This window comes from Balaenoptera physalus, assembly GCF_965194825.1.
Source record: "Balaenoptera physalus genome assembly, chromosome: 9".
Classification (NCBI taxonomy): domain Eukaryota; kingdom Metazoa; phylum Chordata; class Mammalia; order Artiodactyla; family Balaenopteridae; genus Balaenoptera; species Balaenoptera physalus.
Window position 1 is genome coordinate 68,283,359 of NC_138888.1, and position 27,999 is coordinate 68,311,357.

The 27,999-nt window shown below is 39.7% G+C and overlaps 1 protein-coding gene across 4 annotated transcripts in view; it reads left to right on the forward strand.

The window, feature by feature from the left end:
- MDN1 (midasin AAA ATPase 1) overlaps positions 1–27,999 on the forward strand; it is a 160,786-nt gene that overhangs the window by 32,218 nt on the left and 100,569 nt on the right. For all 4 annotated transcript variants that reach the window (XR_014267738.1, XR_014267739.1, XR_014267740.1 and 1 more), the window contains exons 10-26: positions 821–1,014; positions 1,968–2,049; positions 5,185–5,280; positions 6,978–7,090; positions 9,071–9,219; positions 10,116–10,176; positions 15,250–15,461; positions 16,037–16,140; positions 17,468–17,612; positions 18,360–18,456; positions 19,807–19,920; positions 22,279–22,426; positions 23,097–23,207; positions 25,149–25,300; positions 25,848–26,026; positions 26,918–27,126; positions 27,312–27,458. Coding sequence is in view for 1 of the 4 variants with exons in the window: in XM_082475781.1 (XP_082331907.1) it covers positions 821–1,014; positions 1,968–2,049; positions 5,185–5,280; positions 6,978–7,090; positions 9,071–9,219; positions 10,116–10,176; positions 15,250–15,461; positions 16,037–16,140; positions 17,468–17,612; positions 18,360–18,456; positions 19,807–19,920; positions 22,279–22,426; positions 23,097–23,207; positions 25,149–25,300; positions 25,848–26,026; positions 26,918–27,126; positions 27,312–27,458 (2,313 nt within the window). In the remaining 3 variants the exon portion in view is untranslated. The remainder of the gene's footprint in view (positions 1–820; positions 1,015–1,967; positions 2,050–5,184; positions 5,281–6,977; positions 7,091–9,070; positions 9,220–10,115; positions 10,177–15,249; positions 15,462–16,036; positions 16,141–17,467; positions 17,613–18,359; positions 18,457–19,806; positions 19,921–22,278; positions 22,427–23,096; positions 23,208–25,148; positions 25,301–25,847; positions 26,027–26,917; positions 27,127–27,311; positions 27,459–27,999) is intronic.

Here is a 27,999-nt window from a genome sequence, read left to right on the forward strand (position 1 = left end):
TATGAAGAAATAAAAATCTATGAGATCTACCACTTGATGACACCGGTAAAAGATCTTAGTGGACCTTACAACTTTAATATATACAAAATATGTTAATATTTCATATATAAATTGGAATCGTGGTATACTTCTCAATTTAAATGTATTAGGGTGTAATATTTCTAATATATACATGGTATTTTTCTTCCTTCTCAAGTAGACTTGACTTAGCAAATCCATATCATAAAAGCGTTGAACCAATATTATGGGCACCAAGTATTATACTGCACAAAATTCTTAATAGTTATCAAAGTGAATTGGACTAGATCTTTTTCTCGTTAAATTCTGTTGTCTGATAAAAACTACTTTTTATCAGGACTTAACACTAGCTCCTTTTACTGTGATTTGCTTTAAAAAACTTTCCTTTTCCCATTAACTGCTTCTTATTTGCTTTTGTCTGAGAAATGACTTAATGACTGTACTAGAATTGTGTTTAAAAAATTAGAGTACATATTACTTGAAGGATCCTTCAACGAGTAAGTGCCTGGGACTTGGATGCCTATGTTGCTTGAGACCCCTTTCCCATCTAGCTTCTACACCCTAAGCTGTGTGATAGGTGGTGAGATTGCCAGATAACTGAGTTCTGGGCAGGAAAAAGTCATGGTCTTTGAGGGATTGGAGGTATGGGTGAGGGTGGAAGTTGTTATACTTGGTAAAGATGACAGATTTCTTAGAAAAATTCATTTTTGGTTGACTAGTGTCAGCAGCAGTTTATGTGTGCTTTTAAAAATCACTCTGTCTGCTGCTAAATTTTCTTTCCTTTTTTTTCTCCCTCTGTCAGGTTCTGCAAAACAGATACCCCAGCTTATCGGTAGCAACCGATCACCTGCTTGACATTTACATCCAGCTTACTGGAGAGAAACATCACCCTCTGAGTGATAGTTCCGTTGGAGGGAAACAGGCACCCGAGGAAATTTCAGAAGCCAGATGGGAACACAAAAGACTAAGCCTTGAAGGGAGAGAATTGTCTCTCAGGTACTGGGCTAAACACTTTTGAGTTGGTATTTTAAAAACTGCTTCCCTCAGAAGTTCTCAGCAGCTGGAACTGAATGGTTACAAGAAGTGAGGTTTTGAAATGAGACGTTTGGGCTGCTTCATAGTGTTCAGTCCCTTTTTGAGATCTATAGTTACTGAATGGGAAGGCTTATGAAGGTAACATTATGTTAACTTTAACAAATAACTTTTTTCTTCCAGTTTTGTTGAGGTGTAATTGACACAGAGCACTGTATAAGTTTGTGGCATATAGCATAATGATTACATACGTCATGAAATGATCACTGCAGTAAGTTCAGTGAGCGTCCATCATCTCATAGGTGCAAAATTAAAGAAACAGTAAAAAAAAAATTTTTTTTTTCTTGTGATGAGAACTCTTAACAACTTTTCATATATAACATACAGCAGCGTTAATTGTACTTATCATGTTGTACGTTATATCCCTAGGACTTACTTATAACTGGAAGTTTAGCAAATAACTTTAAAAGCCAAAGTTGGGAATAGTTACTGACATAGCTCTTTCACTGGATGTCCTCTTGTGACACTTGGGGTCTTAAATAAAAGACTCTTGGGTTTGGCTCTGTATAGTGAGTTCCATGCCTTTGCGCTTCGTTCGCAGTGGTTGACTTGCCCTTTGAGAAATGAGAATTAGGTGTGGGCAACTCCCCTCAGTTTGCTCTGAGAATTAATTGCTCCCTGTCTCCTGCTACCTTGTCTGGCATGGATGGGGAGAAGTGAGTTCTAGGTCACTTCCCGGTAGGATAGGGACTGGGACCACTCATTCTTTTTCCTGACACTGTTTATCTTCAGTTGCCAGAAAAAAAGGAGAGTCTTTGTTGTCAGGTGTTCCCAGACCTAAGTAAGCTCTGATGCCTTTGATGTCTTTGGCCTATGGTCTTTTATTTCTTGCCCCCTGCCCCCCTTTTTTTTTAAAGGGATCTACTGAATTGGTGTAATAGGATTGCCCACAGCTTTGACAGTCTGTCTTCATCAGCATCATTAAATATTTTTCAAGAGGTAAGATACAGTCTTCCTGCTTGTTTCTCTGTGCTCTTTAAGGCTGTTGATTTCCACTGTTATTTTCTGTGTCTTGACTGCTATCAAAAAGTTCTTCTTTTGTGTAGGTACCGTTTATTATCCTTAGCTAGTTAAAACTGAACTAATGTTGCCTTAAAACTAATTGGGCATAATAAATGTTTTGTGGTTTTTGAAACAGGTTACTACTAATTTCAAATAAGTATAGTTTGAATTAGAGTAAAACAGATACAGTACTGAAATTAAAGCTTAAATGAAAAGAAAGTCTCCCAGGTGATAATACTGTTATAAAATGTAAAGTGTTTCTAAGATCTTTAGTATTTATTTCTTTCTATATGTAATTTCTTAGTCTATTTGATAGATTTATATTTGTCTTATCCCACCACTAGCCTCAGTAGGGCCTTTTTAACTTTAGTCCAGAGAAATTTATGTCAGGTTTGTAAAGTACATCCTTGTGTGCTGGACGTGGGGACAAAATGTGTTGCGTGGGAGGGAAGCCCTATTGAATTGTAGCTCTGCCACATTCAGTAGAACAGAGAGAGATTTATTCCCGCCTGCTTAAGAATAAAGTGATGCTGCCTGAAGATCTCTGGGCTGTTAAAACATTAACCCATTTTGACTATAAAGTGTTCTGGTTTCTGTCAGCTAGGACTGAGGAGAGAATAGTGACCCATTTTGGTTAGCTGTTTCTCTCTGTGTTTGGTTAACTTACTTTGAGTAGAAAGAACCCACATTTGGAGCACACACTTAAGCCGGCTGAACTCTGAAGTGCTGTGTGCCAGTCCTTTAATCCTCTTCTCTCCATTGAAATTTCCTTTCCATTCTCTTACATTTCTCATATTTCTTACAGGTAACCTTGTTTTGTACTTTTCTTTATTTTATTTTATTTCTAAAAATTTATTTTATTTATTTATTTTTGGCTGCATTGGGTCTTTGTTGCTGTGCACGGGCTTTCTCTAGTTGTGGTGAACAGGGGCTGCTCTTCGTTGCGGTGCGTGGGCTTCTCATTGCGGTGGCTTCTCTTGTTGCAGAGCACGGGCTGTAGGCGCCCGGGCTTCAGGAGTTGTGGCTCGCGGGCTCTGGAACGCAGGCTCAGTAGTCGTGGTGTGCGGGGTTAATTGCTCCACGGCATGTGGGATCTTCCCGGACCAGGAATCGATCACGTGTCCCCTGCATTGGCAGGCGGATTCTCAACCGCTGCGCCACCAGGGAAGCCCCCCCAGTACTGTTAATACCCTGATGTATCTCCTTCCACATCCTTTTCTATGCGAATGGGATTAAGAACTTTTTTACTGTATCAGAACCTTCCCCCCCACCCCACACATACCCTTGAAGAGATCAGGCCAGTTGTTTTACAGAATGTTTCACCTTCTGGCTTTATCTGGTTGCTTCTTCACTGCTTTGACACCAACTGGTGTCCTGCAATTCAGTTCAGTTTTGATACCGACTACCTGGAGTTAGTGTAGACCCCACAGGTTCAACGGCTCAGTCCTCCTCAAGGCTGCCCCACTTTAGACTCTAGCCGCAAGTCTCAGACGCCCACCCACACTTAGGACCTATCAGCTGTAAGTTCAGGGGTTCCCACAACCTCCTCAGGTACAGTAATCACCTCACAGAACTCATTGGAAGCTCTGTACTCACCATACAGGTCACAGTTTTTTGCTTTTTGTTTTTTGTTTTTTTTTGGCTGTGTTGGGTCTTCGTTTCTGTGCGAGGGCTTTCTCTAGTTGCGGCAAGTGGGGGCCACTCTTCATCGCAGTGCGCGGGCCTCTCACTATCACGGCCTCTCTTGTTGCGGAACACAGGCTCCAGACGCGCAGGCTCAGTAATTGTGGCTCACGGGCCTAGTTGCTCCGCGGCATGTGGGATCTTCCCAGACCAGGACTCGAACCCGTGTCCCCTACATTGGCAGGCAGATTCTCAACCACTGCGCCACCAGGGAAGCCCCAGGTCACAGTTTTATTATAAAAAATATAACTCAAGAAGTCAAATGGAAGAGACACATAGGGCAAGGTTTCAGGAGTCTGAGCACAGGCACTCCTGTGGAGTCAGGGTGTGCCACCTTCCTGGTACATCACTTTGTCACCAACCAGAAGCTCTCTAAGCTTTGGATGTCCAGTGTTTATTGGGGTATTATTCTGACATTGGCTATTCGATTGAACTCGGTCTCCATCCCCTCCCCTCCTCCAGAGGTTGGAGATGGAGCTGGAAGTTTCAACCCTTGGTCTTTCTGGCCTGGCCAGTTCCTCTCTTAAATTATCTAAGGGCCCATCAAGAGTTACCTTGCTTAGCATAATAAACCTGGTAAGGTCCATAAGGGCTCTAGTAAATAACAAAAGACACTCCTTACTCCTGGTAATTCCAAGAATTTTTGAAGCTCTGTGTAAGGAATTAGGGACAACACTAGATACATTCTTTTTTAAATGCTTACATGAAGCTTATTGATATATTACACTTGGTGGCAGTAGAACCAGATATATTCTTTGTTTTGCCATACTCGTGTCCTTTCCCTTGTCATTTTATCTGTCTTTCTTGTAAATAGAAGTTTAACAAAATGCTTGATGTATGCAAATTCAGCTTTTGGGGGGGTAGAATCCATTTGGTGGTGATACAAACTTTATATTTCATTATAGCAGAAGACATGTATCTTGTTGGCCTATCAGTAGTTGCTAAGATTAAGTACTGGGTTAGGGTAATGACAGTGTAATCCCTTTATTGCACACCAGGAGTCTCCCTTTACATCTAGAAAGTAATCTTTTGATGTTACCTCCACTGTCTGGAAGTTGTTTCCCCCCACAGAACCATATACCCAAGGATTAATGCTAATTGCTATTATTACCTGAATTTTGGATTTGCAAACTGAGGCGTTTGTGTGTGTTTTCCTAATTAACCGGTATTTTGATAGTAAAGCCTTCACATTTTTTGGTGTCCTGTCTCTGTTATGGTAAGGTTCTTTGAGTCTAGGGTTGGTACTTTATTTGTATTCTCCTTAGTCTTACTTGCAGAAAAGTTCTGCTGGATTTTACGTTCCTCCCTTTTGTGGCCTGGATAGTGATGCTCCGTTATTAATGTATTATTTTAAAAATCAGTTGGCATTTACCTTGGTTATTTTAATAGGCTCTGGACTGTTTCACAGCAATGCTTTCTAAGCAGACAAGCAAACTGAAAATGGCAGAAGTCATTGGAAGCAAATTGAACATTTCCAAGAAAAAGGTATGTAATGCTGTTTTTACTTCCCTCTTGAAAGGAAGCTGGGATATTTAGCTTAATTGCTGATCTCTGGTCCTTACCTGGAACAGCTTTTGCAAATAACAGCCTCCTCTGTCAGAGTTGGTAGTTTCATTGCTGCCTCTCATGGGCATAAAGCTCACTGTCTCCTGGATAAGTAGTTCTCCCTGTGAGCTGCCCTGCATCCTTTTTCACACGCACGCCTTTTTCTCCAGTGCTTAAGGAGCATGTTATTCTGTAGGTTGTGGACTCAGGACTGGAACCATGTCGTAGTAACACCTTTGTCTGTAGTTCTGTGCATTAGATTTTTTCCAACTTTTTTTTTTTTTTTACTTATTTATTTTTGGCTGCGTTGGGTCTTTGTTGCTGCATGCAGCCTTTCTAGTTGCGGCGAGAGGGGGCTACTCTTCGTTGCGGTGCGTGGGCTTCTCATTGCGGTGGCTTTTCTTGCTGTGGAGCACGGGCTCTAGGGTGTACGGGCTTCAGTAGTTGTGGCACGTGGGCTTCAGTAGTTGTGGCTCACGGGCTCTAGAGCACAGGCTCAGTAGTTGTGGCGCATGGGCTCAGTAGTTGTGGCACACGGGCTTAGTTGCTCCGCGGCATGTGGGATCTTCCTGGACCAGGGCTCGAACCCGTGTCCCCTGCATTGGGAGGCAGATTCTTAACCACTACGCCACCAGGGAAGTCCCTTTCCAACTTTTTATGGTTAATATCTTCAAACATCAAAAAAGTTGAAAAGTATTAGTGAACACCTGTATACCCACTACTTAGGTTCACTGCTGATACTGTTAATATTTGCCTTTCCTGTTTTATATCAAAATATGTACTTCTGGAGGAGAGAGCCTTTCGGCAATGGTGTTGGTAGCTGGAGAAATGTCTGGGGTTCATCTTGAGGCAGATATTTGGCGTTCCCAAATGAATGATGACTCAAAAAAGCCTTAGTCAGGAACCAAGATGGTTAGAGGTGTTCCTTAGGTGTATGAAACTATCGGGATGGTTTTGGCTGCAGGTAACAGAGCACCTACTAAAAGGGGCTGAAGTAATAAGTATGTTAATTATAGTAGACAAGAGAAATGAGACTACCATGACTGGCTTAGGTTGATCAATATTCAGCCCCTTTGGTTGAAGAGGGGTTTACCTTCCGTGGGCAATTTGCCCCTTTTACTCCTGCCCCAAACCCTGAGCGAAATCTGGGTTCTTTGGGTTAGTGATGGGGATAAGGCTGATGGGTACATGTCCTGAGCCTCTGTCACAGCTTCTCTTTCTGCTTTGGCTGTTGTCAGATGTATCATGGTTTATTCAAGTGACTGTTTCCTGCATTATGTTAGAAATTTAAAGCAGAGGAAAGCATAGAGGAAGAAAAATTACTTTGGTTTTTTTCATATCTTTTAGGAGTAAAACTTTCTGTTCACTGTGTTCACTTCATATAGGTAGATAGAGGCTCATTTGAATGAATAAAAAGTACTATTACAGGGAAACATTCATGATCAGTGTTTTTAAAAACATATTAGAAACTTGGAGAATTTTAAAAAATATAATTAAAAGCTAACTTACCTATCTTGGAAGCCCAAAAATGCCTCTTAGTAGAGGGCATGTTAGAGGAGCACAGTAAGCCTCACGGATGAGAAGTATTTGAAGAGCATGCAGAATTTTACTCAGGTAAAATCTTTCCCCTCCCATAGGCTGAATTCTTCTGTCAACTTTATAAACCAGAAATTGCAATCAACGAGCTAGATGTGCAAGTGGGTCGAGTGCGGCTTCTACGGAAACAAAGTGAGGCTGTCCACATACAGAGGTAAACAGGGTTCCAAACTGATCTGAGCACTGTGGGGTCGTTGGGAAATTGATAGAAGGAACGTGTGGTCCAGCCCCTTATCTTTGAGTAAAACATGTCAGAACTGTGATCTCTCCAGTGTACTAGACAGTAAGGAGCAGTGATTTCCCAAAATGTGTTCTGTGAAGCTAGATGTTAATAGGTGGAGGAGGTGATGAGGGTCATTAGAGACTTGGGACTAGCAAAGGTGTATCTTTGATTTTATTCATTGTAGTGTATTTAGTGAAGAAAGCATCACCTAGAGGTCAGGCTTGGTCCTAACATTAGTCTATTAATCCCTTGAGGGCTGGAATTGTATACGTTTCTGAGATTTATTAAAGTTATTTATTAAATATTTGCTATATGCCTAACGTTGTGCTGAGTGCCTTTTTGCATGTTTTCTCATGTGGTTATAGTAAGCCTATGAATTAATGTGTGTGTTAGTGTCCTTAGGGCTCTCCTAACAAATTACCATAAACTTGATGGCCTAAAACAGCAGGCATTTTTTCTCAGTTCTGAAGGCTGGAAGGCTGAAACCAAGGTGTTGGCGGGGCCACACTACCTCTGAAGACTCTTGCCTCTTCCTGGCTTCTGCTGGCTCCCAGCAATCTTTGGTGTTCCTTGCCTTGTAGCTCCATCAATCCAATCTCTGATGCCATTGTCATATGGTCTTCTTCCCTGTGTGTATTTCTTTGTGCCTCTAAATTTCTCTTTCTTTATAAGGACACCAGCCATTGGATTTAAGACTGACCCTTAAATCCAGTATGATACGATTTTAATCTTATTATACCTGTAAAGAGCTTTTTTCCAAATAAAGTCACATTCACAGGTTCTCAGTAGACATGAATTTTGGGGGAACATAATTCAACCCACTACAGCTAGTAACTATTGTTATCCAGATTTTACAAGTTAGGAAACCGAGGCTAAGAGAGGTTAAGTAGTTTGTGCAAGATGACATAGGTAGTACAGATGTTTTATCTTGTTGGTGTTTTGAATTTCCAGAGCCTAGTGAAGTAGCAGTTATGTAAATAAATGCTGCACGTATGTAGAATGAATGAATTCTGCAATTCATATGTTGTAAGGACATCTGTTATAGCAGCGGTCCCCAACCTTTTTGGCACCAGGGACTGGTTTCGGGGAAGACACTTTTTCCACGAATGGGGTTGGCGGGGGTAGTTTCGGGATGATTCAAGCACATTACATTTATTGTGTACTTTATTTCTATTATTATTACATTGTAATTTATAATGAAATAATTAATACAACTCACCATAATGCAGAATCAGTGGGAGCCCTGACCTTGTTTTCCTGCAACTAGGTGGTCCCATCTGGGGGCGATGGGAGACAGTGACACCCGAAGTGTGTTGCTTATGTCCAGTCTAGTCCGTAAGGTGCAGTTTAATTGTCACTTGCCACTCACTGATAGGGTTTTGATATGAGTCTGCACGCAGTCGATTTATTATGGTCTCTGTGCAGTCAAACTTCTCTGCTAACGATGATCTGTATTTGCAGCCGCTCCCCAGCGCTAGCATCACCGCCTCAGCTCCACCTCAGATCATCGGGCATTAGATTCTCATAAAGAGCGTGCAGCCTAGATACGTTGCATGCAGTTTACGGTAGGGTTCACCACACTCCTATGAGAATCTAATGCCGCCGTTGACCTGACAGGAAGCGGAGCCCAGGCGGTAATGTGAGCGATGGGGAGCAGCTGTAAATACAAATGAAGCTTTGCTCGCCCACCATTCACCTCCTGCTGTGTGGCCCGGTTCCTAACAGGCCACGGATAGGTACCGGTTCATGGCCCAGGGGTTGGGGACCACTGTGTTGTAACATGAAGACCATCACTCTGAGTTGTCTCCTTCTTCTTGTTTGTTGAATCTGGGAAATCTGATTCCTCAAAATAACACAAAGAGAAGCTTGCAGCCTGTTCCTCCAACTGCTTATATACTTTCCCCTCCCCAGGGAGAAGCTCACCTTTGCTGCTACGAGGCCATCCTCTGTTCTTATTGAACAGCTCGCGGTGTGTGTTAGCAAAGGGGAGCCTGTGTTGCTGGTGGGAGAGACCGGGACCGGCAAAACCTCCACCGTCCAGTACTTGGCTCATATTACAGGTAACTCCTAGAGGGGAAGCACTCTGCCCCCAGACAACAAACATTTGACACTGACTGCCTTTTTATTATTTTTTAAAAATATTTATTTACTTATTTGGCTGTGCCAGGTCTTAGTTGCAGCATGTGGGATCTTTTTAGTTGTGGCATGTGGGATCTGTAGTTGTGGCATGCAAACTCTTAGTTGCAGCGTGTGGGATCTAGTTCCCTGACCAGGGATCGAACCCGGGCCCCCTGCATTGGAAGTGCGGATTCTTAGCCACTGGATCATCAGGGAAGTCCCCTGACTGCCTTTTTAAAAAATAAAAAGTCCAAAGAATATTGGAATTTAAGAAGTGCCACCACTTCACTTGCCCTGGAGATAAGCACTGGAAATTTTTACCTTGGAAATAATGTATTCTTTCCCCCTGGAAATAACCACTGTTAACAGATTGGTATTAACTTTTTTCAGTTCTAATCTGTGGTCTTCAAATACATACAGATTTGGTTTTGTTTTGAAACAAACGGGATCATTCTCTATGTATTAACACGTTTAGTTAATAAGCAAATTGGACATCTTTAAAAACAGAACTGCCTCATTCCTATTCTGATGGCTAAATAATATATCACACTGGATATTTATTTAGTTCTAATTCATAGGCAGACATTGACTTACTGAAGGGTTTTTTGTTGTTTTCAGTTACCTGATGCTGGAGCAGTGAATCTTCTTTTACATATCTCTCTGAGTTAGGTGAAAATTTTGAATAGTCAAGATTCCTGAAAGTAAAATGAGGGGGTCAGAGGAAATGCACATTTAAAGATTTGCCCTGTGCCCTTGTCCACACATCCTTAAGGATCACACTGGATGTTGTCAGTCTTTACATTTTCAGAATAACCCTTTTGCCCTTTCTTTATTAAAGGCCACCGTTTGAGGGTTGTCAATATGAATCAGCAAAGTGACACTGCAGATTTGCTGGGAGGGTAAGTGCGATTTTAAATCTTTTTCTTGTTATTTTGTGTTCACTGTTTGAGGTAAGAAATACTTCTTTTCTGTAAAGCTCAAAACTAGCCTTGGAAAAATGTTCAGAGAATTGCCCCCCTACGCCCACCCCAGCAGGGTATTATTTATTAGAATTTATTAAGGAGCTCTTGAGTGTGTAGATGTTTCTTTTCATTTTAAAGAACACTTGAGGTTCTTGCTCTCAAGGATCCTGCTGGGAGGGGGAGGAAAACAAAAAGGTAAGTATGTAATCAAGTAATGTTTGTGTGTGCAGTCATTTATCTGAAGCCTATGTTCTAGACTCACACTGCCTTCAAGCTAGGCTCTCCTGCAGTTTGATTATCTATGAAACATTAAGTAGCCTCCACTTTGTTAAATGGGACTTGTTAAATGGGACTTGGCTCATGGCACTCCACTGTGGTCAGTAAAATGCCCTTCTTCCTTATTTGTGGTTTTGAATATGTTAGTTTCATGAACAATTTTAGTCTGTGCTGAAGGCTGTAAAAGCGATGGCTGCTATTGGCATACCTTATGTTGAACCCTAGTAGGGTCTGTCCCATTAACTAAGCAGTTGCTTACACAAACTCTTAAAGGCATAAGATAATAGAATTTATTGTCCTTTTTGCTCTGTGTGATATCTGCAAGAAAGCTCTTTATTTCCTCTTTTTTGAGGACCACATTATGCTGTGGCATTATTTTTACTATCACTCTTTCCTTGTCTCATATCCCTTCCTGCTCTGGATGGAGTGCTACTTTGGAATCCTGCTTTCTTTGGTGCTTCTCATTTTCTTACTGTCCCGACCTATTACTTCTGCTCTACACATGCCACTAATTATGTATTTTAAATTTACATTCTGTCTTCGAATCCATTAGCTGAGGCTTACCTCTCTTACTCTAATTCTACTTTGACTTTATTTTTCCCCAGTGGGGTCTCTACCTTGTTTTCGTTTTACCTCTCTTCAGTTAATTGACACTTAATCTCCCCATTCCCTCACTGTGGTACTTGCAATGTGTTCTTAATAATATATGGAATTTGTTACTTAACTAGGCATGTCTATACTACTGTGTATTTCTCTCTATTCTGTATCTATCTGTGTCTTTAGTAATATCCTACTGTTAAGTATTCGTAACACAAATGGCATTAATCTTGTACTAATTGAACACGCACTGGATCTGTCTCTTCTAAGAATTTGTAGTGTTATGTCAGCCGTTGCAAGTAGTTTTAAATGTAGTGAGTACACATTGTGCCTTGATGCAATTACTAATACAAAAAAGTTGAAATCAGAATTTGTTAACTGGAATTTTATTTTGGTGCCAACTTGGTGAAAAAAATATATATCCATTTGTCCTTGTTAGTAGGTTAGCATCAGTTATCAAAAGAAAACTTACATACGTTTCAATTTTTGTATAGTTGGAAGTATGCCTTGTTTTCTGTTCTTTTGTATTATTGGCAAGTGGTGTGTAAATCACATCTTTTAATATATATTATCGATGTATGAATGACTCCTTTGCTTAAGAACCCTTGTGTATACAATTGGAAGACCAAAAATGATTTTAAAAAGACAAGGGAAAAAGAAAAAAAGGAAAAAATAATAAAGGCAAGGGAGTAGAAAACAAAGGAGCAGGTAGGGAGGTGGGATAAAGAAGGGCTAATATTTCTATTTTGGGAATGTGTGGTTAGTTTCATCTAACTGTGAAACTAGTTCTGTGTTTTGTAACTTACATTAAACATATTTTGCATTTATCAAATACTATGCTTAAAATATAATAAAAGAAATTTATAGTCCTAATTAGTCTGGTTTGCAAAAATTCCTTTAGATTGGTTTTTAAAAAAATTATAATTAAGGATAAATATATGTTATAAAAATAAAGCTTTCAAGGCCATTAGGCTCTTAAATTGCATTACTGCAAATTGCCTTCTGATCTTTGTTTGCATACGTACCCCCTTAATTTTTGATTAGTGTTAGTGTGGTATATCTTTTTCCCTCATTTAACTTTTAACTCAATTTTGTCATTCTATTTAAAGTAGGTTTCTGATAGCACATAGACCTTCAGATTACCTGTGAGTAGAGAAGTAAACCAAATTCTGACAGAGTTGGGGTAGAGAGAGCTTATGAGACTCTGTAGAAAAGAGTAGAAGATACAGAGGACTTAGATGAAGCAGGTAAAAATCATTCCAGAAAAGGAAAGTCTGCCATTAAATGGCAAAACACAGAACACAGGTTCACATCACTGACTCTAGGGAATGGGACTGGGAGGGGTAGCCTCTGAGGGAGAAACAGATAAATAGAGAAGGGGAGGTATCCTTGGAGAAGTTAACAATGAAGGAAAGAAAAAATGGGAGAAAAATTAAAGATCTCATAGAAATAGAAATAAAACGGCTAACCTGTGTCCTCCTCTAAGCCACCCATGGAAACATCCATAAAGGAAACTGCACAGGAGATTGCAGGGCAGAAGTGCATGCTTTCAAACTCAGAATCCTGACCCCAAATGAAGTGAACCGTTTGCCTTTTCAGTTACTCAGCATGCACTGTTTTGTGTCTCTTTTACACTTCATGTTCTTTCATGTATGATAATTTTGGAGAGTCATTTTCTTTTGTTCTATCCATTTTCTAGTGAACTCTTGTGTGTGGTCTCCATGTATCATGTATGTAACAGGTAGACCCTGAGTGACTCTCCATGAGGGCCAGGTGTTGTAGACCTCCCTCTCCTCTGGGCCTTTAGGTTGCTCCTGAGGCATATTTTCTCTGCAAAAGACATCATGGAAACCCTGGTCTGTAATGGTTCGTAGTTTGATTTCATCAGTTCTCCCTGTAGCAGGTTAGTTTCCATTGAATATATGTGTTACAGTTTATTTCTATTTATTTATTTTTCCTTTCGGAAAGGTGTATGTATGTTTGTTCATTTATTCATCACTTGAAACATATGACGACTTACCCGTTCCAGCCACTATGCTTTCAGCTTTAAATGAACAAAATTTTTTCTTAAGGAGCTCAGTCTAATTTGAAATATAAAGCCATTTCTTTCATGAATTCAATTCACTGAGCCAATTACTAGTGGTAATAGTTGTCACAGGTAACTCTTAAATGACACTCCTGTGCCAGGTACTATTTTGAGTCTTTATCTTTGTTCAGTCACTTAGCCTTCTTAACAACCTGTTGATTATCCCCATTTACACTTAGGGGACCTGAGGCTCACAGGCATTAAGTGCCTTGTTCAAGGTAATGGCTAGTCCATGACTTGAACCCAGGCAGTCTTTCTTGATGTCTCCGTTCTTAGTCATTACTCTGCTGCCTCAGTTAGCTTTGGATCCATCTATTCTGTCATCTTTAAGACTAGCTCTTTTATTTAAATAACGTGTGTGTTTAATTTCTTACCACTTCTTCTGTTGTCATTGTGGTTCATCATCCTCTGCCTGGTCCAGCGCAGGGCTCTCTTCTTTGCTTCTACTCTTACCCTCCCCACAGTCTCTCTTCCATTTAGTATTTACAATGATCCTTTTATAGTGTGATCAGATCTCATCACTCTCTTCCTCAGATCCTTCCACTGACTTCTCAGTCCATGTGGAATGTACTCCAAACCCTTCATCACCTGGCTCCGGCACGTCTCTGTCTCCTTTCTTTAGCTCTGCTCTGTGTTGATATTTCCTCTGTGGCCTCCCCTGCTGCCCAGGGATATTTGCTTAGCCTAACCCTTCCTTGTTTGATTTCCTTCAAATTCCCATCTTGAACACAGCCTCTTCTGACTATCATAGTCAAAGTACCAATTCTTCTTTCAGCCACTCTCCTTTCACTTTATCCAGTTATAGCACTTGCTACTTGATATTTTATACTAGTAGGTGTATTCCCCTATTGTCTCTTTGGTTAGATTGTAAGCTGCAGAGGGGCAGGACATGGTGGGTCTCATTTACTCAGTGCTGAACTCTAGCAGGTGCTCAGTAAATCTCAGTTGAATAAATGGAGTAAAGAAATGTCTTTACTGATTAATGGGTTAGTGCTTACTGGGAAGCGATATTGAGTTGGTGAAGTTCTCATGCTTTCTGTCTCTGGAATCAGAATCTTCTATATAGATGCTCAGTATCAGGGCACTGGGTTTCACTCATCTCATTGTTCCTTCTCTCAGGCCAGTGAGTAAATAGTATCCATGAGTTCTCCAATTGTGCTTGACTGTTCTGAAACATATTTTGGTATTGTTTCAGTTCTCAAATTATATTTCTCAGAAATAAAAGTTATGTCGTCATCCTTGAATTGTAGTATTTAGGTATTCTAGGCCACGGAAAATTGTATACTTGAGATTTTCCAGGAATGATTAGTGCTGCTTGGGCAACTTCTTTTAAATTTAGCTAGAGCAGTGTTTCTTGACTCTATACATTATTAATCCCCCCAATATTAAATTAAATTTTAATTTAAATGAATTGATTCCCTAATTCCCCAACCAGAAAAATAAAATGCTAAGAAATAGGAGAGAATCTAAATGCTGAGAAATAAAAAAAGTTGAGCCTTGGAAGGTCACAAACCATTGCAGTGTCTTAAGATTTTTTTTTTTTTTTTTTTACCGTCCCCCTCCCCCAATTTTGAATCTCTTTGGGAGCAGTCTCCCCACCCTCCATTGACGAGGCATGATGTTCAAGTAAGTTCTTAAGATGCTTGAATAAGTCAATTTCAGACATTATATTTTTCTTCTAAAATGTTTCAAAAACCTTTTGGTCAATCTTGATAGAATATGGTTTATCATCAAATATACATGATGTTTATTTAAATATATTAGTAAAATCAGTGACATGCCTTGCACTGCCCAGTTTGGAATTTCAAATTTGTTCATAGTTTGTTTGTCTAATACTAGTTTTTACCTTTAGTATAGGTGCTTCTGACACTTGGAGTGGAGAAAATAGATTATAATTTAAAACTTTAACATAGATTTATGTTAAGTATTTTGGTATTATTTCTGATTTTGATTAGAAGAAATCTTACACCTAGTCCTGTTTTCTAAGGCATACTTTCCAACTTCTGTTAGCTTTAGAAGTTTGTGAATCACATATTTACCTTTTGTTTCAGTTACAAACCAGTGGACCATAAGCTTATTTGGCTACCCTTACGGGAGGCATTTGAGGAACTCTTTGCTCAGACATTTTCCAAGAAGCAAAACTTTACATTCTTGGGACACATTCAGGCCTGTTACAGGCAGAAACGGTGGCACAATCTCCTCAGACTAATGCAACATGTGTACAAGTCGGCTGTCAACAAGGATGGAAAAGAGAGTGAGACCGGTAAGAATGTGACCCAGGCTGCCAGTGGGAGGGCATGAGGCTGAAGTTTAATTAGCAGAATTAGGAGAAGAGTTTGGGGGAAGAATGAAGCAATACACATTAGAGCTTTCTAGGACTTAAGGCAGAGCTGGCTAATTTTGAAGTATTGCTGCTCCTGTGACTCTAGTCAAGATTTCCATCAAAACAGGTGGTCGCTGATGTTGATGTACAGTACCGCTTAGTGGTTAGTAAGTCACATGTGCTTAGAAGAAGAGGTTACTTCCAGAAAACTGGATTCCACAGCGAGTGGGGCTTTTGGCGGCTTAGTTATCTTCTTCCTCATCTATAAAGTGGGGATAAGAGTACCTACTTCAAAGGGTTGTTGTGAAGATAAACGAGTTAACCAATACGTATGCATATAAATGAACTGATTAGTATAGTGGCTGCACATGTTTGGCATTATGTAAGTGTTTGGACTTAATTTTTTATACTTCTAAGATGTGATTTTTGTGTGTGTTATGTTAATTGTGTGTTTTTAAGTTATGTATATTACAACCCAAAGTGTATGTTAAATTCTTGTCTTTATTTTTCTCTAGGGTCACTACTAAAAGAGAAGTGGGAAGCATTTGGTCTTAGACTTAACCATGCCCAACAACAGATGAAAATGACTGAAAGTGCCCTATTGTTTGCATTTGTAGAGGTATTTTGCTTTGGTTGTTTAGGTTAAGGGAATGTTGATTTGATGCAAAATGCAAGTTTAAGGAGGCTACTGTTTTGTATTCTCTTCATGTTGACATTTTAGGGCTTGTTGTTTAAGACAGTAAACACTTAATGAAATAATTCTTTGGGGGGAAGATTTTTTTTAATGTCCTTTATAGAAATTATAAAGTCTTGGTGAACACCATTATTACTATTTTTAAAGATGCAGTTGAGAACAACTAGTGAAATTTTTTATTGTTTCATAGCTCTGTGTGTGTGTCTGTGAGAGAGAGAGAGAGAGAGACATATTTGGGTCCATTCCTGTTAGGACACGTTTTTGATTCCAGTGCATGGGTAGCTCTACTGTTTTCTCTCCTGTGACCTTGCAGGATCAACTTAGTTAAATGTTTGTGACTTAAGCTTTTTACATTTTTATTAAAGAAAATTGTTTCTGTGACACTCTTCAGACCACACTTGAAGGGAGGTGTAGGAATCTTACTTGAGATGATGTCTTAGTAAGAGAGAAAGTCCCTCAACCATATATCCATTGTTGTGGGAAATTTAGTCATCAGTGCGTAATCTTAATATGATTGTTTCTAAAATAACCAATGAAAATGTCAAGTGCTCTCAAAATAGGGTTTATACCTATTTCATGACTTGACATTACACTGGATTTTAATACGTTTGTTCCGTTTTATTTTTTTCAGTTTTATTTATAGAAGATTCTTTGTTAGGATCACAATGAAAACAAAAGCATAAAGCAGTTTAATAATAGTAAAACAATTAAGTTTCTGATGTTGTGTCACTTGAGTAGATTGTCAGTTCATTGCTTTTGGAAGTAGAACTTGAGGAGATCAAATCAGTAGAGAAGAGGAAAGATTCATCTTGATATTCTTCAGCAACTGTGAAAGGCTCTGAGTTACAACCACTATACACTCTTGATTTAGTCATTTATCTTTTCTTGGTATACTCATAGCCTGACCCTGTATTTATTTTGGGTCTTTTTAATAACCATTTGGTTACCTTTAAACATCTGAATACATTGTAAGTTATTATTTGGCTTACCATCCATATAATGGGATGGTCTAGTTTATTGCATCTCATCGTTAGGCTCAGAGAGATGCCCTTGACCCTTTTGGATATTTGAAAAAAAGTTAACCTGACCTTAACTCTGGCAAACAGCTGGCAGCCATTTGGCGTTAAGGTGTAAGCTCATCAGGTTGGAGCGGTTTGCCCTTGCCTCTGCTTCTAACCCTGCTCACATAACTGTTCTTGGTGAGTGTGTGTGTGTTTGCAATGGATCCTTAACATTTTACTTCATCTTCTAGGGTACATTAGCTCAGGCTGTAAAGAAAGGAGACTGGATCTTGTTGGATGAGATTAACCTGGCTGCTCCAGAAACATTAGAATGTCTGAGTGGTTTACTTGAAGGCTCCTCTGGCTCTCTGGTGTTGCTGGATCGAGGAGACACAGGTAGCACTTGATCCTCTTGGGGTTTGACTTGATGCGAGGCCTTTTGGCCTCTTTAAAGTAATATTCTTGGGACTTCCCTGGTGGTCCAGTGGGTGAGACTCCGTACTCCCAATGCAGGGGGCCTGGGTTGGATCCCAGGTCGGGGAACTAGATCCGGCATGCTGCGACTAAGAGTCTGCATGCCGCGACTAAGACCCGGGGCAGCCTGCCTGCATGCATGCATGCATAAATAAATAAGTAAATAAGTAAGTAAGTAAATAAATAAATAAATAAATTTAAAAAATGTTTTTAAAAAGAAGTAATATTCTTTTGGTTAGGTAGATTACATGGGCCTCCCAGTGTGATTTATTTATTCTGTAGATAGTAATTTTCTGCAAAGTCTTATTGTTAGGTGATATAGGGAATGAAAAGAATAAGATCATTTGTCAAGGCATTTGTGTAGTGGGTAATAAGGCATGCACACTCAGTGACAGTGTATGCGCTGGTGAATAGGTGATGAAACATAAATAGCATGAACAACCACACCATAAGAGATGGTGGGATGGCAGTTTAAGATTAAGTTGTGTACATAGATCTGGAAACTGATTTCATCGGGGTTTGAGAAAAGGCAAGGATGGTTGAGCAGCCAGTACCAACCTTGCTGAGCCTTGAGGCATAGTGGTTCACCCTGGTGTTCAGTGGAGTTAGTCTTCCTCTGATCACTTATTGTTAACAAGTTGTTGAGAATTTATAGTTTTCTTTTAACAGAACCACTGGTACGTCATCCAGATTTCCGTTTATTTGCGTGTATGAATCCAGCAACTGATGTGGGCAAAAGAAATCTCCCACCAGGAATAAGAAACAGGTAAGGGGTCATGGCTTGGTTCCTGGAGCTGTTTTTAAAATTAAGTTCTCTTTATTTATTGATTGGTAGTATTAACGTTAACCAACCCTCATAACAATGCTTGAAATTTATTGACTGCTGATAGAGGAATCTTTTTACTTGTAGTAGTCTTCTTCTTTCTATAGGTGGTAGGAATATGGAAAACTCCAGAACACTGGGAGTTTTTTTCCTTCGGGTTGTTCGTATGACATTTAATGGCTCATGGATATTGTTGAAAACAAAAATCTTTCCTCCTTCAGATAGCCTTTTAGCTATTAGAAAACCTTCACATAACGAAATAATAGTATATCATATAACAACGTAAGTGCATTTTAGGCAGAGTCGTCTTGGATGAGACTAATGATTTGTAAAAGAACATTTAAGTTTCAGTTTTCATCATTAAGCACAGACTGACATGAACAAGATGTTTTATGTATGTAGCATTTGGGAAAAGATAAATGACCTTGAAGAACCTAAGGGCAGGACAGGAATAAAGACACAGACGTAGAGAATGGACTTGAGGACACAGGGAGGGGAAAGGGTAAGCTGGGACGAAGTGAGAGAGTGCATGGACTTATATATACTACCAAATGTAAAATGGATAGCTAGTGGGAAGCAGCTGCATAGGACAAGGAGATCAGCTCAGTGCTTTGTGACCACCTAGAGGGGTGGGATAGGGAGGGGGGGAGGGAGACGCAAGAGGGAGGGGATATGGGGATATATGTATATGTATAGCTGATTTACTTTGTTATAAAGCAGAAACACACCATTGTAAAGCAATTATACTCCAATAAAGATGTTAAAAAAAAAAAGATAAATGACCTTGTTTATTGTTGGTAACCTTTTGTTGAATCTGAGTTTTTAAAATAGTGTTAAAACTTTACTAGATCTTCTCCCACATTATAAAAGTAGTAAAAGCTTTTTAGGAAAATTTTATCAACCACAAGTATGTATTTTCCTTTGCTACAACTATTAATTTTTGATAGTGAGGAGGCTTTTTTGTTATTGTTGCATGTACTTTTTGTTACATATAGTTGTAATCAAAAACACTTTCTGAAAATGAGGATAAATAAAGTCTTATTTTTGTAACTGTTTTTGCAAGGACTGTTTGACTTTCTTAGAAGTAGTAATGGTAGAATTTTTGGTAACGGTTACATTATCTTCTATTTCATTATGATCAATCTGTATCTCAAGTTGAAAGGCCTTCATAATTTATATTACAAGCAGGTAAAATGAGTTTATATAACTTCCGTCTTGTGTTTTTGTATTGTCAGAATAGCTGTATTAACTTCCTCAAAAATGGTTATTATGGAATAATAATTGTCTTAACAGGTTCACAGAACTTTATGTAGAAGAATTGGAAAGTAAAGAAGACTTACAGATCCTTATTGTGGATTATCTGAAAGGCTTGAGTGTGAGCAGGAGTACAGTACAAGGAATCATAACGTGGGTTCTTTTTGGTTTCTCTTTATAAACTTTTCCTCTGAGCATAAAAATGTGTACCTCATGCACGTATATTGTTTTCTTCTTTTTTGCTTCTAACGAGAGAAGACTGATGGAAGGATTATTTAGATTTTATTTTAAAGTTGGAACCTTATGGACTCCCTTGGATTTTCCTAAGGAAACTACATAGAGAGCTTATGAGAATATGTATTGTCGAGACCTATGAGAATATAAACAATTAGATAACTCTCTCCTAATTACTTCTTTTTTCACAGCTAAGAGTTTGAATCCCTTGAGGAGATACAAATGGCTTATATTTTGATCTGCCTTGGTGAAATCCTACTTTTTGCAATTTGCATATTAGCTTTGTGGAATGTAGAGGGGGGAAGGTTGATATAATTGATTGAGGCCAGTTTGGAATTATTAGAGTCTTAACTGAATGCAGTATAGAGTGGTTATATCACTTGGTGCTTTAATTTGAGTTTCTTTCCTCTGTTTTTTGTATGCCATGTGGAAAGGGTGCAATCTTTTGTATCATACACCCTGGGTTCTAGTGCTGGCTCTGTCAGAAACTAAGTCTGTCATCTTGGGGCACGTCACTTAGTTGATTTTATCTGTGTCCTCTAAAACAAGATATACAATCTGTGAAGATTTTGAAGTTGGATCATATTAGTGTTTTACTTTGCTTTTTGAGCTTTTTTTCCTTATTTTTTTTTTACAAATAGTTATTGAGTGGCTCAGATGCTAGGGATACAGCTATAAATAAAACAGACAATCTTGGTTCTTTTCATGGAGCTTTAATTCTACAGGTGGAGATCAGTAAATACTGTTATTTTTGGTTGTGGTAAGTGAAGAAAAAGAACATATAAAGCAAAATGCTGGTTAGAAAATGAAACTTGGAGCCCAGTTTTAAATAGGTTAGTCAAAGAGGCATTTGTCAAAGGGCTTCGGAGTGGTTTGTCACACCACATTTTAAAATCAGAGCACTTTTTGTTAGCCAAGAATATTTAGACAAAAGCGTAAATATGTGTAGTTAAAATTCAAAAAGCTGGAGATAAAGCAGTGTGGCTGAAGTGTGGCTCTTACAAAATGCTGATAGTACAAGAGGTGCATGTTCCATATATAAAAACCCACTTCTGGAATGTAGAGTCTTTCTACAAAAGAAAGAATGTCTAGCTAGATTGCAAAGAGGGAAGACAGATGTCATTTGGGCTAGAACTTGGGTTTCATCTCTTCATTTGGTTGCACTGGGTTCTTGTTGTGGCAGGTGGGCTCTTTAGTTGTGGCATGTGAACTCTTAGTTGCTGCATGCATGTGGGATTTAGTTCCCTGACCAGGGATTGAACCTGGGACCCCTGCACTGGGAGTGCGGAGTCTTATCCACTGCGCCACCAGGGAAGTCCCTTGGGTTTCATCTCTGACACATGTTTGGTTATACTTGATCTTGTGGTATGTGATCATGAATTTTATGAATTTTTTTTTTTTTTTGGCTACTTTGGGTCTTTGGTGCTGTGTATTGGGCTTTCTCTAGTTGCGGCGAGCGGGGTCTACTCTTAATTGTGGCGTGCAGGCTTCTCATTGTGGTGGCTTCTCTTGCTGTCGGCACAGGCTCTGGGCGTGTGGGCTTCAGTAGTTGCGGCGTGTGGGCTCAGCATTTGTGGCTTGCGGGCTCTAGAGCACAGGCTCAGTAGTTGTGGCGCACGGGTTTAGTTGCTCCGTGGCATGTGGGATCTTCCCGGACCAGGGCTTGAACCCGTGTCCCCTGCATTGGCAGGTGGATTCTTAACCACTGCACCACCAGGGAAGTCCTTCATGAATTTTTGAGATTTGCACTTGATGTTTCAGTCTGAAACTTCTTCCATCTTGTCATCTTCTGGACTTCTAAATTATGTGGTAATGAAAGTAGAAATGGTCACCATATCATCATGCTTTTTAACATTTTGTCATTGTTGATTATAACCGTATATGTAGACTTTCTTTTAAAACACCATTACTTTTGTTTTCTATGTGCTTATCCATCACCATTAGAGATTACACAGGGACTTCATTTGACCCTCATATTAAAGCCGACTTTGGAACCCTGTGTTTGGATTCAGTATATTCTTGCTAAGGGCCTCTCATATCTCACTGCCATTCCCTTAAAAATCAGACACATCTCACCTTTCTCCTCTTTCCATCCTAAGGGAAATTGATCAATATTCATTTTATTATTTTTGATGCTCTAAGAAGTTGTATGTAAGCTTGGCCATCTAATCTATAAAAATGCCTTTTGGTCCTTTTGTAGAGAAATGGGAACAACAGCAAAATAGTAAGGCTTATTAGTTAATAAAATAAATCTTTTGAATTGCATCCTCTTTGTAGGTTCTATACAGCTGTGCGGAAGGAGTCTGGGACAAAATTGGTGGATGGGACCGGCCACAGACCTCACTACAGCCTTCGGACTCTCTGTAGGGCCCTGCGATTTGCAGCCTCCAATCCATGTGGCAACATCCAGCGCTCGCTCTATGAGGTCTTTGTACAGTCTGTGTTTGGTTGAGAGCTTGGTGGATGGGCACACCATGGGGAAGGAGCAAGTGGGGATGCCCGTGCCAGGGTTGCCAGTGCTTTCTGTTTAGTCAGATTAGCCCAGAACTTTTCATACCGGAACTACCCTGCCCTTTTTCTACCATTGTATCCCATTTAAAAGTTGTTCTGGGGCTTCCCTGGTGGCGCAGTGGTTAAGAATCCACCTGCCAATGCAGGGAACACAGGTTCAAGCCCTGGTCTGGGAAGATCCCACATGCCGCGGAGCATCTATGCCCATGCACCACAACTACTGAGCCTGGGCTCTAGAGCCCGCGAGCCACAACTACTGAAGCCCGCACACGTAAAGCCCGTGCTCCGCCACAAGAGAAGCCACCACAGTGAGAAGCCCCCACACTGCAACGAAGAGTAGCCCCCGCTCGCCGCAACTAGAGAAAGCCTGCACGCAGCAACGAAGACCCAACACAGCCAATTAATTAATTAATTAATTAATTAAAATAAAGTAAAATAAATAATAAAAAATATATTCTTAAAAAAAAAAAAAAGTTGTTCTGGGCACCAGCACCACCCGAGAGGTTGAATTTTGTTTCTGAAATAAGTTGGCCTGTTATTGCAGAAGGATAACTAGTGTTAACGCGTATTTGTGTTTTCTCTAGGGCTTTTGTTTGGGTTTCTTAACACAGCTTGACAGGGCGTCGCACCCAGTAGTTCAGAAGCTCATTTGTCAGCACATTGTTTCTGGCAATGTTAAAAGTCTGCTGAAGCAGGTAGGTTCTTTTTTGATTTTTGGCTTAAATGAAAGGCTGAAATATCAAATTGTTAGCTGTTTTGTTTTTGGTTTTGGTTTTTTTGCAAAACTTATTTCTAATTACAAAAGTCAGTTCCACAAAATTTTAACGTAGGTGGTGAAAATTCCTGATAATCCTGATCTTTGGAGATTGAAATCCTATAGATAGTCCTTTCCATCTAAATCGTGTGTGTACATATATATATATATATATATATATATATATATATATATTTAAAAGTTAAAAAATCTTTTTTATATATTCAAATTCTAATATATGTGTGTGTGTAGATTTATCAAGGTAAATTCTAATACAGGCATACCTCACTTTATTGCAGTTTGCTTTATTGCACTTCGTAGATGTTGCAGTTTTTTACAAATTGAAGGTTTGTGGCAACCCTCTGTTGTCAGTTGATGGTTAACATTTTTTAGCAATAAAGCATTTTAAAATTAAGATACGTACATCTTTTTTAGACATGTTATTGCACACCTAATAGATTGTAGTACAGTGTAAACATAACTTTCATATGCATTGAGAAACCAAAAAATTTGTGTGACTGGTTTTATTGCCATACTGGCTTTATTGTGATATTTGCTTTATTGCCGTAGTCTGGAATCAAATCTGGAAAATCTCCAAGGTCTGCCTGTATATATCTAATATAAGTAATATAAATGAAACCATCTCATAAGAATGTTCTGTAGTTTCCTTTCTTAGCCTAACTATATCCTGGATATATTTTTTTGTCTGTACCACAGATCACTGTGAGTGACGTGCTTTCTAATTGTCACATAGCATTTCATCGGAAGCTTGCACCACAGTTTATCTGCACACCCCCCTTCTGATTGATGGTTGGGCTTTTTTTTCGCTTTCCTTTTCTTGTTTCTGTTATACACAATAACCATTTCAGTTTGACAGAGGAAATTACAGAATAACATGGGATTGAAAGAGGCTGAGAGAAACTGGCTCACAAACTGACTTGTTTATGTGTCTATTGCTTGCTGTTTAGGAAGAAAGAGCCATTGGGATTGTGGGTACTTTGGATTCAATGTTTTTTCCTTTTAAAAAATTATACAAGTAACACATGAATATATACTTTTGGTAAACTGAAAACACTGAGAAAAGACTCAAGCTTGCTTTGATTATTATCCGATTACCATTCCCCTCCACTTATTTTTTTGTATGCTTTCCTCATGGTTATATATGATGGTGGCTTAACAGTTCTTTTTTCTCACTGCTCTTCTGCCCAACTGAGAAGTCCTTAAAAGCAGTGCCTACAACTGTGGCTTCAAGTCAGGGGGCTAAATGTTCTAGAAGAGCACTTTTCTATAGCTATATATCTGACCACCATTTGACCATTTTTGATCTATAAAAATGGCAGTTCTGTATAAATCAACTTAACTTCCACCATACCTTCAAAAGGTTATGCCATCATCTACAATATTATCCTTAACGAGTTTCTCTGGAGGGTTGCTTTTATTTTTAATGTCTTCTAGGGGATCCAGAACATAGTAGTGCGTAGTGCCCCCCTTTCCCTGCCCCAGTACAGCACTGGCCATGTTTTGGGAATATGGTTTATATGAAATACATGTTTTTGACCAAAATACTTTATTAGAGTGGGAAGTTTGGTAGATGAGAGAAGAGAACTGAGTCATAAACTATCTGAGAAATCATTTTCATTCAAGTTTCCCCCCATATCTACCTAACCCAACCTGAATTTTAAAACCAGTACATGTCACCATTTTGTTCTCCTTCCTCAAAGTAATTTTTTTTCATGTTCATTTGTGGGTTTTAATGTTGAAAGCATCCAGAACAAGCAGCATTCTTGGTGACAATTTTTTTCCCACTTTACACCCCTCTCTGAAAGAATGCCATAGTTGTCGTGGGTCTGTGGGTTATTTCTCTAACTCTTGTGTCTTTCAGCCTATTCCAGAACCAAAAGGAGGTCGGCTTATCCAGGTGGAAGGCTACTGGATTTCGGTGGGAGACAAGGAACCTACAATAGATGAGACGTACATCCTCACGTCTTCCGTCAAGCTGAACCTGAGAGACATAGTCCGAGTGGTCTCTGCAGGGTGTGTGGACCTTTTCTCACACTGCTCTGATGTCTTACCAGCATAGGCATTGCTGAAAGTCTAGTCCTACTTCCTGAACTTTCAAAGGGCTCTATTGTTATTCATTGGCTGAGTGAATAATTATTTTCTAAGTCAATCCTGTCACTTTTCTCCAGACACAAAACATCGTTTCTAGTTGTACCTTTGGTGGGAGCAATATGGACCCAGATTATTTTGGCCATCATTAAGGTTGCTTTCTAGTATTTTGCTGATGGATACTCATCACCCATTACTTGTTAAGTGAGTAACAGTTACTCCCGCTTCCTGTTTCTCACTAGTGCAAGAGAGGCTGGAATTACTTTCCTTGGTAGTTTCTGAGGAACCATTTTTACGTAGAAACTTCTCAGGGCTTAAGAAACGTTCCATTAGTAGTGCATAGGTATATAAAAACATTCTCTTATGATGATGTTAAGTGTTATAGTTGTTCTTTTTTAAACACTACATGATTTAATTCTGGTTTCTGTCTTTTTTTTTCTTTTTAATTGCTTTATTGGCTGATCCTTTAAAGAACATATCCAGTGCTGATTCAGGGAGAGACATCAGTGGGTAAAACAAGCCTGCTACGGTGGCTGGCCGCAGCTACTGGTAACCACTGTGTGCGTATTAACAACCACGAGCACACGGATATTCAGGAGTACATTGGTTGTTACACATCCGACTCCTCAGGGAAGCTCATGTTTAAAGAAGGTAAGGTTATAATTCTATTCCTTGGGTCTCCTCAAGCAATCTTCATCCTTTCCAGTTGAGGCACATGGATGGATGCCACAATAGCTGTTTTTTCTTTCTCCCTGAGCTATGTGATGGTTAAGGGGTGATGGTTAGGGCCCCAGCTTCCTTTGAGCCAGACTAATCTTGTTGGCTGTACACAGGACTGGGGCCTAGGTTTTTTTTTTTTTTTTTTTTTTTTAAATTAATTAATTAATTAATTTTTGGCTGCATTGGGTCTTCGTTGCTGCATGCGGGCTTTCTCTAGTTGCGGAGGCTACTCTTCATTGCGGTGCGCGGGCTTCTCATTGCGGTGGCTTCTCTTGTTGTGGAGCACGGGCTCTAGGTGCATGGGCTTCAGTAGTTGTGGCGTGTGGGCTTAGTTGCCCCGTGGCATGTGGGATCTTCCCAGACCAGGGATGGAACCCGTGTCCCCTGCCTTGGCAGGCGGATTCTTAACCTCTGCACCACCAGGGAAGTCCTGGGGCCTAGTTTTGAAGAGTGCAGTTGAACTACTCCATTTCCTAGAGAATCAGAAGAGGGGTAAGCATTGAACAGAGGGAAACTGAGAATAGATACGAGAATGTGGTGACTTAAATGAAAGTAGACTTCAGGGGAAAAAGTAAGTTGTAAATGTAATATTCATCAGCTTTGGCTCCCCCTCTGTGCAAAATAAAAAGGAGTATTTTTAATTGAAAATTATGCTTCCTTGATACTCAAAACCACATATTATTTGGGGACATGGCTAGCTGCAGAGAACAATTTGCGTTGAAATTTAATGATAATCTAGGATTTGTTGATTTGTATATAACATTAAAAAAAAAAACTTTGGACTAATTTATGCACTAATTTTCAGTATGTATTTCCTCTAAGGTGTTCTTATTGATGCTATGAGAAAGGGCTATTGGATTATTTTAGATGAGTTAAATTTGGCCCCTACCGATGTGCTAGAGGCACTGAACAGACTGTTGGATGATAACCGTGAATTGCTCATAACAGAAACACAAGAAGTTGTTAAAGCACATCCTCGCTTCATGCTTTTTGCTACCCAGAATCCCCCAGGACTTTACGGAGGCAGAAAGGTGTGTAGCATTTGCCCCCTTACTCCTGTTTGTTACCGAGTCGAGTAGAAAAGTCGTCTTGGTAAGACTGAGATGTTTTTACCTCTTTTGAAGGATTTTTCTTTTTGTGGTGAATAGCAGAGCCTACATTTTGGAAATTAAATGAAAAGGTCCTTTGTATCATGTTGTTTCTGTGCGTTTCCCAGATGCTTTCTAGAGCCTTCAGGAATCGATTTGTGGAATTGCACTTTGATGAACTGCCTAGTTCTGAGTTGGAAACAATCTTGCACAAACGGTGTAGCTTGCCACCCTCCTACTGCAGCAAGTTGGTTAAAGTCATGCTGGACCTTCAGGTATTCCATCTCTCCATCACTTAGTTTCAAATGGACTGTGTTGATTAGATTTGGTGATCAGAATCTGAGGCTTCCTGCGGTAGAAACAGCCCATCCACCCATTTATTATTTTTTTCAGAGTAAGGATCTTTTTTTTTTTTTAAATTTTATTTATTTATTTATTTATGGCATTGTTGGGTCTTCGTTTCTGTGCGAGGGCTTTCTCTAGTTGTGGCAAGTGGGGGGCTACTCTTCATCGCGGTGCGCGGGCCTCTCACTATCGCGGCCTCTCTTGTCGCGGAGCACAGGCTCCAGACGCGCAGGCTCAGTAGTTGTGGCTCACGGGCCTAGTCGCTCCGCGGCATGTGGGATCTTCCCAGACCAGGGCTCGAACCCGTGTGCCCTGCATTGGCAGGCAGATTCTCAACCACTGCGCCACCAGGGAAGCCCAGAGTAAGGATCTTATCTTTAAAACTCATCCCATTAATATCCAGTTTTTGGTTTTGTGTTGTAAATTGGCAATTTAATACCATGTTAAAATTTTTCTGATAATTACATGTGA